Source organism: Quercus lobata, unplaced genomic scaffold, assembly GCF_001633185.2.
Source record: "Quercus lobata isolate SW786 unplaced genomic scaffold, ValleyOak3.0 Primary Assembly Scq3eQI_176, whole genome shotgun sequence".
NCBI lineage: Eukaryota > Viridiplantae > Streptophyta > Magnoliopsida > Fagales > Fagaceae > Quercus > Quercus lobata.
In genome coordinates, this window is record NW_022155073.1 from 10,477 (window position 1) to 21,260 (window position 10,784).

Below are 10,784 nucleotides of genomic sequence, written 5' to 3' on the forward strand. Positions count from 1 at the left end.
GTTTTGGATTTGATTTGTTCATGGGTTTTTGGGGCTTGGAAGTGGAGAGTGGGACGGCATTTGGAGAAAAAAAAGGAAAGGAAGAACAGAGAAAAAAAATCCGTGTAAGTGTAGGCTGAACTGAAATCGAGTGCTTTGAGCTCGATTTCCATAAGTATAAAGCGACTCCTCTGAGGTCGATTTCCATTAAGGTAAAGCGAGTCCTTTGAGCTCGATTTCTGGCCCACGTGGCCAACCTGAACCAGAAATCGAGTCCTCTGAACTCGAATTGTTAGAAAGCATATTAGTTTGAAACGTTTCCTAACTAATGATATTGTTTGGGTTTTGTAGTTATTTTTTAAAAATCCCCTATTTTTGCTATATACCATTTTAAGAACATCCACTTCTTTCCAACTGGAAAGTAAAGTGTCTTGTATCTTCCGATTCAACAGTTTCCTCGTATTCTAATTCACATCGAATGGTACGAACTTTCCCATTCTCATATTTTTGTGGATGCTTTGCTTTATTAGATTATTGTTAATTCTCTCTCTCTCTCTCTCTCTCTCTCTCTCTCATTGTCAATTCCAATCTCCGACGATGCAGAAATGGCAGGTAAAATCGGGTCGTTGCGGCACAGTTTCGCAGAGAGGAGCAAAGAAAGGTTGCTATCGAGAAAGGGTTACTCCGACTTCGGCCTGAACAGCTCCGATGGCGGAGTAGGAGGCGGAGACGACGGAGTGAAATGGCGGTGGTTCCGCAAAATCTCAGATGGAATCACCAACTTATGGACCAGTCTTCAAGAAACTTCGGCCAAGTTATACGAGATGGGTCGGTCCGATCCAAGAAAGCTCTTCTTCGCCATGAAAATGGGTCTTTCCTTGGCTCTCGTGTCCCTTGTCATCTTCTTGAAAGAGCCTCTCAAGGAAGCTAGTCAATACTCCATCTGGGCAATACTCACAGTCGTTGTCGTTTTCGAATTCAGCGTAGGTATTAAGCTTTTTGACAACTCATAATCTTTCTCTTTTGTGTTAATTGTCGTTTTCGAATTCAGCGTAGGTATTAAGCTTTTTCACAACTCATAATCTTTCTTTTTTGTGTTAATTGTCGTTTTACTTTTGAGTCTAGTGAAAAGGGTCATTTTTTTTTTTTTTTTGGTTTTTTCGTAGGCGCAACACTTAACAAAGGGTTCAATCGTGCTCTGGGGACATTTTCTGCTGGAGGACTTGCTCTGGGTATTGCTGAATTATCTATGAGAGCTGGGGATTTTCAGGAAGTCATTATAATAATTAGTATTTTCATTGCAGGTCAGATTAATACACACTCTCTCCCTCTCTCTCTTTGTGATTGTTAATGTTTAGTTTATAATGAAACAAGTTGTTTCTATCTTTTCTTAAACAGCTAAACTTTGGTCCAGTTCCTTAGATCATGTACATTAGGTTCCCAATCAAATTAAAACATATGGTTGCATTGGTCATATCTAGTTAATGTATGTAAGTTTTATCTGAATATTATTATTATTAATTTTTTTGGGGTGTTGTTTTAGGATTTTGTGCGAGTTATGCGAAACTACATCCAACGATGAAGTCTTATGAATATGGGTTCCGGGTATTCTTGTTGACATACTGTATTGTAATGGTCTCTGGGAGTAATTCATCGCAGTTTTTCGAAACTGCATTTTATCGGTTATTACTTATTGGAGTTGGTGCTGGTATATGTTTGGTTGTAAATATATGTATATACCCAATCTGGGCAGGGGAGGATCTGCACAAATTGGTGGTAAAGAATTTCAAGGGTGTTGCTTCTTCTTTGGAAGGTTAGGATCAAGTTTTTCTTGTGTTCCTTTTAGAGAGACACTCTTTTATATGTAAATGCTTGATTGCAATGACATATTTGGTTGATTTGCATCAAATTTCGTATAGGCTGTGTTAATGGATACTTGCAATGCATTGAATATGAGAGGATCCCTTCCAAAATTCTTACATACCAAGCCTCTGACGACCCACTGTATAGTGGCTACAGATCGGCTGTACAGTCTACGAGCCAAGAGGAATCTCTGGTATGCTCATGTCACAATTGTGCTACCTCTCCTCTTCAATAGATGTAGAAAAGGTAGGAATTATTGATTATAGCTTAATATTGATATCTCAGTTAGACTTCGCAATATGGGAACCACCTCATGGCCCTTATAAGAGTTTTAATTATCCTTGGAGAAACTATGTCAAAGTAAGTGGTGCACTGAGGCATTGTGCTTTCATGGTAATGGCAATGCATGGATGCATACTTTCAGAAATACAGGTGAATAGACCTTTCACTTTTGTCATCTTGTGGATATGTTTATTGCAAGCTTTTTTGGTTCTCATGCCTCTCAGCATGTTAAATTTTACCTATACTCATTTGGGGTGGCACATAGTTCTTAGCTTCACTACATCATAAGTAGCATTTGGGATCTTTTAGTAGTACACTGAACTTTTCTGTTTGAGTTCTTCTATGATCTATGTTTTTCTTGTCGAAAGTAACAATCAATGTTGTTAAGTTATTCCAATCTTCGTTTTTAGATTTATTTTCAATTGAAACAATAAATTTTGAGCTTGAACATAGTCGTGAATGGTTTACTTATCCTCAAATCCCTTTCTTTCTTTTTCTTTATATATATATATATGTATATATATATATTTTGGGGGGAGGGGGTTGGGGGGGGGGGGGGGTGTTAAGTAATCAGACCCTTACTGTACCATTGCGGTTTTGCACTCCTTTTTCCTTTTGAGTTATGGTAGGATTTATAACAAAAAAAAGAAAAAAAAGGGTATGATTTGAACCATGACACTGGCTCTATGATGGAATTTACCACCAGGTCAAGACACCCATGAGTCATTCTTGTTGACATAACCAGCTTATTGCCTAAAATTTCTGTCAAGTGGACACCATTTCCTGAGTAGCTTATGAATTGCCTACTTCCTCATAATAGGTTCAACAACCTAGCTTTTAAGGAATTTATTGCTCGTTGGTTGTGATTTATTAGATTTGTTGGTGAGTGGTGGAAAGCAAGAGAGTAAAATAGCAAGCTAGAAAAATGAATAAGTGATGGTAAGTGGAACAATAAAATTTGGAGTGTGTGCATGGTTTGGTCAAATTGATTTCTTTTTCTCACATGTATCATTTAGTTTCTTTAGCATAACTGTAAGAGAAAATAACAATGCTCTAATTATTGTTACATCCATATTATAACTGCTAGTTATACTCTTCAAATCCTGATTAATCTTTCACTTGTAATATACACGGACAAAGTAGTCAACGAGTGAATGGAAAAATTCAAAGCTGACTACTGTGTCCATGTATTTAGAACTGAAAGGTTAATCAGGATTAGAAGAGCATTATTAGTAGTTATGATGTGGATGTTGCTGATGCCTTTGCTGCCGTGAGCTTGAATAAGAGATTCTTTAGAGTCCTCATATATCTTTATGAAAAATATTTTGTTAAAGTTAATAAAATTCTTGAGGCTTAAAAATTTGGGGTTGATCTATCCTTTGTGAAGTTGCAATCAAATTCAGTGGAACATCTTATCCTGCAAAAAATCCATGGTAGTCATTGAGGGAAATATTAGCATTTTGTTTGATCCATTCGTATCTGGTTATGATTCTTACTTCTGATAATAGGTTTCCTAAATCCATAGATAAAGGTGGAAAGGAATCCGGCCATACACTGGTTTAATGATTGAATAATGTTTTTATGTGAAGGTCCGATAAATTTAAAAACATTGTTATATATGTAAAGTGGTTATATTTGACACTTATCAAATTATATTTTAAGGTAAATATATTTAGTTTTTTGTCAGAACATTTGTAACAAAACTATAGTGCCTAGAGAACTGCAGAGCTGCATATTTGTAATTTATGTTGCCCCAAAAATATGAAATGTTCAAGGCATGCTGATTAACTCTTCATGAATGACCTTTGTAACTTTCAAAACATATGCTTTGACCTTTCTATATATCCTTTAAAAAGATTACCCTAAGCCCCACATGTTTGCCAACAAGATAGGGAAAGATGATTATCAATTCTGCACCACAACAGTTCTGAAAGTCCAAATTTTTCTCTTTCCACTTGACATTTTGGTAGCTATTCTGGGAATCAGCCTATCCATAAAAAAAAAAAAATAAAAAAAAAATTGTGGTAAGGTTGCCTACCATGACCTCTCTCAAATCCTACAAAAGTGGGAGCTTTGTGCATTGGGTACATTTTGGTAGCTATTGGTGCATTAATGCCCTTTAGGCTTGGAGAATATATAATATTTTCTCCTTAGCCATCCATATACATTATCAACTATTTTGAATTTGTATTTGTAGGCACCAGCAGAAAAGAGACAGGTATTTAGTAATGAGCTTCAGAGGGTTGGTACTGAAGGAGCTAAAGTGTTACGTGATCTCGGAAGCAAAATAGAAAAGATGGAAAAATTAAGCACTGAAGACATACTACATGAAGTGCATGAGGCAGCAGAACAGTTGCAAATGAAGATTGACCAAAAATCATACCTTCTGGTCAATTCACAGAGCTGGGAAGGTGTAAGGAAGGCTAAGGAATTGGAAGATCCTCAGACTTTCAATGATGTTAAAGACAATGAAAGCAAAGGACTGGTAATCAATTCCCTCAGTGAAATTCAGAATCCAAATATGAGTGTGGAACCCTCCTCCATGCCGCAATGGATATCCTCAGAAAGTGTACTTAAGAAACCAATATCATGGCCACGTCTCTCATTTACTGGGGATTACATGCTTATTAATGAACAAGAATCAAAAGTATATGAAAGTGCCAGTTCCTTGTCTTTAGGAACATTTTCGTCACTTCTGATTGAGTTTGTTGCCAGGCTTCAAAATATTGTCGATGCTTTTGAAGAGCTTTGTGAGAAAGCAAATTTTAAGGAACCCGTGGATTCCCCAGAGGCCATAGAGGTGGTTGGGTTTTGGACCAGACTGTTTAGGTGCTTCCATTGAAATCTGGGTTAAGTTGGTTCAGCATCATATTTTTTTTATTCAGTTCTTGGGAGTTCATCATTGGTTACTGCTTGGTTTACTTTGGCTTCCTAGGTTTATGGAAAAATTGGAATTGTATTTGGAAATGCATTACGTTCTTCACCTAAATGGTTATTCTAGCCATTGAAGAGGGTCTGATCACCTCTCTTTGATTTTTTATTTTTATCTAACCCCAAGGGAAGCCAAGCTGGGCAATCTCCAGTGATGGGGCTTTTGTGATCCTGAGATTATTTGTGGAAATGAAGCGAGAGTTTTTAGAGGAATAGGGATGTAAGCGATGTTGTTAAGACATCTATATATTTTATTGATTTAATTTTCTCTTCATTTTGATGTTAATAGAAGAGGGCTCAAATAACACACACAAATGGATCGCTTTGATGTTGTATTGTGCATTTTTGGCAATTAAAATTTAAAGTTTTTTACAATTAGCTGGGAATGTTGTCTGAAACTAGAGGTCAAGATTGCAAGAATTATCTCATGAATTTAGCATATGTAGCATCTTTTTCAAAGTATGTTAGTCTCACAATTTGTATGTGATTCTCATGTTGAGCATCAGCATTAGGGGGGGGGGGGGGGTGTGTAAAACCCCCGAAATTGCTATTTTACAATCACACAAGCCCAAATGATGCCCCAAATTGCTATTTACAATTACACAAGCCCAAATGATGCTTTACGTGGATGGATGTTGCTAAAAGTTTTTAGCAATTGTGAATAGTAAATTGGTACTTATCCCCATTATTGTAGCATGTGTCTAATTTTTTTTTTTTTTTTTAATTCATTATTATTCTCTCTCTGGTTTCAGTCTTGGAGGTGGGGTTGAACCGGTGGTGGGTCGTTTTTGGTATGGGTTGTGGTATTTGGTGGTTGTGGGCTACTAGTGGTGGGTGTTTTGGTGATGGGTATTTTCAGTTAGGTTGAATCAGTGGCTGGGTATTCATCTCAATGGTTTGGGTTGCCGGTGGTGGGTTTTTCTAGTTGGGTTGGATCAGTGGCTGAGTTTAAGTTTCGATGGTTGTGGTTTGTTGGTGGTGGGTGTTTTAGTGGTGGGTATTTTTGGTCAAGTTGAATTTGTGGTTGCATATAAGTTTGGGTGGTTGAGGGTTTTTATGGGTTGGTGGTGGTGGTGCAGCAGTGCTAGGGTGGTGGGTTTGGTGGCAATGGTTGCTGGGATGGGATTTTGGTTGTAAAGGTGGTGGCTGCTTGTAGGAGGAAGAGAGAGAATAAATAAAGAATAAAAAAATATTTAAATAAAGTAGTAAAAAAAATAAAGTTTGGAATATTAGTTGTATTGTAAAGTGGGATGATATCATTTCTATAATCAGACATCAATTACTCTAAGTGTTCTTCTATGATTATTTTTTATGATTATTGGTTTATAGAATATTTTTAGGAATTTTTTATGGGAAAAAGAAAAAGAAAAATCTTCACAGTTTTTTGTATTTTTTATGAAGATTGTATTAAAATTTTTCTAAAATAATTTATTAACAAATGCATTAAGGATACTCATTAACCCGACTTTTTATTTATTTACTAGTTATAGGCCCGTGCGTTGCACGGTTTTATGAAAAAGCTTATAAAATAAATGTATAAATAATTATATATTTTAATAGATTCAATATATATAAAAGAAAAAATTATCAAGTGTAAATAATTATCTCACTAAAATAAGGGGTAAGATTTCTTCCTAAAACTAAATTAAATTGATAATTCCAAATTGAATTTTAAATTGATAATTATTTTTAAAAAAAAGTACTAAACAATTGATAAATCTAAAATTAATATAATCTTGATAACATTATAAATTAAAATCTAAGTTGATAATTCAAGAATACACGTGTAGAACATCTTGATAATTTGATGTAACATTAAAATCAAATAAGAAAATTGTTAAAATTAATCTATTAATTCTAACCATATTTATTCATTAATTCTAAGACCCTAACCCTAAGCATATAAATTAGATCAAAGCTAAGAAAATTAATTTAAACAAAAGGCAACTAATACACAAAACCTAATCAATTTAATAAAAACAAAATACAAAAATGAAGAAGGAGCCTTTAGAAACTTGACAATGTTTTCGAATGTTTTGAATTCATTAATTAAAATCACATGAAGACAAAAAACCAATTGTGGGGATCGTTCGATTAATGGGCCCCTAGGGTTCAGAATGGGGTCAGGACTGTTGGGCCAATGGCCCATCAGAGACCGTATACCCGTCCGAGGATACCCTGGTCCTCGGCATAACTCGTCCGAGGACGATCGTTTCCGAGGACGATCAAGACGTGGGCTCATTACGATCAGAGCTCCGAATTCGGTCATCTCAAAGGGTGGAGTAGCCGACTAAAAATGAAAGAGATAAGACAAACAAATATCTGAAGTTACAGCTACCTCCGCATTAATGACCTCTCAACCAACTCTCTGGCCGCATTAATGTGGAGGTGATACCTGAACAGTGGGAAGGCAGCCTTACAGCTGCCCATAGGAAGTTCCAGGAGGTGCCAGATGGGACAGAAAGAAATCCTCCGAACCCAACCTACACGTGTGCGGCAAGGATGAAGCGCAAAGGGAAGTATATAAACTAAAAGAAGAACCTGAAACTGGGGATCGGGAAAAAAGGAGGAAAAGAGGAGGACGAAGAAACAGAGAGAAACAAGAGAGAAGAAAGTAAGAAGGGAAAGGGTTATTATTCACTGAAGAGAAATATTTGTGAGACGGACCTTGTACCTGAAACTAGTTTAAGGGAAATCTTGGAGGGAAATGCTATAGTTAACCTAGTTCTTTACACCCACGCTCTAAAAATTGTATTGTCTGGGCCTTTTACGTGTGAACCCGATACTGTTAGGTTCGTCACCAAATTGTGTCCCTTATACCAATAATAACACTAAAGAAAATAAACAAAATGAAAATAATAATAATAAAAGAAGAAAGAATGCATACCTGCATTGTCATAGGATTTATGCATTCACATATTGAAATAAGTTTCACTCCAAAAAGGATATATAGGGTTATATATATTGGTGGAGTTCCATTTAAAATATAATTCATTTAAATCTAATTGAAATTAAAGATATCTAATCAATGTGTTTGTTTTTATCCCATAAAAATTGGAATTAAAAAAAAGTCATATGAATAGAATAAATAAAAAATAAAAAAAAGCTGATTCAACATAACGTAACATATAAAAAAAATTTAAAAAAAAAAAAAGAGAGAGAGAAAGAGAACGTGGTTGATAGCTATAAGGAATTTTGATATTTATATATATATATATATATATATATTAAATGTTATTAATGTAGAAATTATCAAATTAATGGAGATATATACTGTTTTTTAGAATAGATAGAGTTTATCAAATTATTGGAGATATATACTATTTATTGGGATAGATTTATATTAATTACCTCTTGAAGAATTTGGATTGTGCTTATCCCTTAATAATCAAGTTTTGTAGCTTGATATTCTGATAAAATAATGTTAATTTAATAATATTAAAATTTAGAAAATTTAGATGATAAATATTATCTAAATTAAATTTTTGAATGTTAAATATTATCCCTGTGGGGCCCAGCAATTCGTGGACCAGGCCCATTTGCCCTTAGAAAGTCCGAGGGCCCAATCCGAGGAGAACTGTGGCCCAAGCTCCATGACGCCGAGCACGGACCAATTTTTGGGAGGCAGCCGAGGACAGTCTAGTCCTTGGCAGGCCCATAATCCGCCCAGAATAAAGGGATAAATTCGTAAGGAAATCCAAAATACCTTGGGGCGATTACCCTAAATACCCTTCTGGATAAGGCCCAATGCCTGGCAGAACCGTACTCTACAGCTTTATCAAGTCATCCCCAACAATTCCGGGATTAGACTGATGGGACCAATGTCAGTATTTGTAAAGACTGACCCTACACGTGGACGAAGGACATCGAACGCACACTAGTATAAAAGGAGAAGTAAGTGAATCTAGCAAAGGGGAGAAAAAAAAAGGAGACTTCATGAGGAAGATCGCCGGAACGATCCATGCACAGAATAGAGAAGGTCCTCCGTTGGACAGCCGGAAAGGACCACAAGGGTCCTCGGATCAAGTCCGAGGATCCCATTCTCAGAGGTGGCAGTATGGCGGGGCTATAAACGTTTAGGCCCAGTCCATTTTCCACAGGGATCTTTCTGAAATCCAGACCGGACCATCCCCCCGTGACCAAGCCCAAGCTTTTCAAGCCCACTCTCTACAAATCGTATTGTGAGGGATCTCTCCCGCGTGAACTCGAAAATGTCACTGGGCCGTGCAGGAATCGTGTCCTTACAATTGGCGCCGTCTGTGGGAAGCATGCGCGCTTGGCGCAGGTGGCGGTGGAGTCAACTCTTTACTAAGCAAAAATCCACGGAGCTTCCTCCGTCTCCTTTGACGTGCAGCTGTTGTTCCGACATAAACTTCTGCTAGGGGCTACTCCTTGCAGCGCCCATGGCGTAGGTAGCCCTAGGGGCTCTTGGCCTCAAGCCGGCTCTCCCCGCCCTGATCTAGGGGCTTACATCCGAAAAACAAACCAAACACAAAAAAATAAATCTCGTAAGTTTTGGACAGAACCAAGGTCTTGCATGGTCCTCGGACTCAAACCTATGGGGAAACCAAGTACAAGAGATGAAAATCAAAAGTTTTGGACAGAACCAAGGCCTTGCATGGTCCACGGACTCAAGCCTGTGGGGAAACCAAACAACAAAAAAAATAAATAAATCTCGTAAGTTTTGGACAGAACCAAGGTCTTGCATGGTCCTCGGACTCAAACCTATGGGGAAACCAAGTACAAGAGATGAAAATCAAAAGTTTTGGACAGAACCAAGGCCTTGCATGGTCCACGGACTCAAGCCTGTGGGGAAACCAAACACAAAAAAAAAAAAATAATAAATCTCGTAAGTTTTGGACAGAACCAAGGTCTTGCATGGTCCTCGGACTCAAACCTATGGGGAAACCAAGTACAAGAGATGAAAATCAAAAGTTTTGGACAGAACCAAGGCCTTGCATGGTCCACGGACTCAAGCCTGTGGGGAAACCAAACACAAAAAAAATAAGTCTCGAAAGTTTTGGACAGAACCAAGGTCTTGCATGGTCCTCGGACTCAAACCTATGGGGAAACCAAGTACAAGAGATGAAAATCAAAAGTTTTGGACAGAACCAAGGCCTTGCATGGTCCACGGACTCAAGCCTGTGGGGAAACCAAACACAAAAAAAAAATAAATCTCGAAAGTTTTGGACAGAATCAAGGTCTTGCATGGTCCTCGGACTCAAACCTATGGGGAAACCAAGTACAAGAGATGAAAATCAAAAGTTTTGGACAGAACCAAGGCCTTGCATGGTCCACGGACTCAAGCCTGTGGGGAAACCAAACACAAAAAAAATAAATCTCGTAAGTTTTGGACAGAACCAAGGTCTTGCATGGTCCTCGGACTCAAACCTATGGGGAAACCAAGTACAAGAGATGAAAATCAAAAGTTTTGGATAGAACCAAGGCCTTGCATGGTCCACGGACTCAAGCCTGTGGGGAAACCAAACACAAAAAAAAATAATAAATCTCGAGATTTTGGACAGAAACCAGTCTTGCATGGTCCTCGGGACTCAACCTATGGGGAACCAAGTACAAGAGATGAAAATCAAGTTTTGGACAGAACCAAGCCTTGCATGGTCCACGGACTCAAAGCCTGGGAAAAACCAAACACAAAGAAATAAATTCTCGTAAAGTTTTGGACAGAACCAATGGTCTTGCATTGGTCCCGGACTCAAACCATGGAAACC

General features: G+C 37.5%; 1 protein-coding gene across 2 annotated transcripts; it reads left to right on the forward strand.

Moving 5' to 3' along the window:
* Positions 1–358: 358 nt before the first annotated feature.
* On the forward strand, positions 359–5,318 carry LOC115973687 (aluminum-activated malate transporter 4-like). 2 transcript variants are annotated; one of them, XM_031093948.1, is made up of 7 exons: positions 359–460; positions 583–966; positions 1,146–1,283; positions 1,523–1,792; positions 1,899–2,035; positions 2,128–2,274; positions 4,322–5,318. In XM_031093948.1, exons 2-7 carry the CDS (start codon positions 585–587, stop codon positions 4,964–4,966), a joined length of 1,719 nt encoding a protein of 572 aa, XP_030949808.1. In that variant the 5' UTR covers positions 359–460; positions 583–584; the 3' UTR covers positions 4,967–5,318. The 2 variants fall into 2 exon arrangements, with proteins under 2 accessions (XP_030949808.1, XP_030949809.1); XM_031093949.1 differs by lacking the exon at positions 359–460 and having other exon boundaries at positions 476–966.
* The last annotated feature ends 5,466 nt before the right edge of the window (positions 5,319–10,784 follow it).

Bases quoted from the DNA above. Each gene is read 5' to 3' on its own strand.
- LOC115973687 (XM_031093948.1), top strand. From the start codon at position 585: ATGGCAGGTAAAATCGGGTCGTTGCGGCACAGTTTCGCAGAGAGGAGC. The intron at 1,284-1,522 runs GTCAGATTAATA...GTGTTGTTTTAG, and splicing joins AATTAGTATTTTCATTGCAG to GATTTTGTGCGAGTTATGCG. The intron at 1,793-1,898 runs GTTAGGATCAAG...AATTTCGTATAG, and splicing joins TGTTGCTTCTTCTTTGGAAG to GCTGTGTTAATGGATACTTG.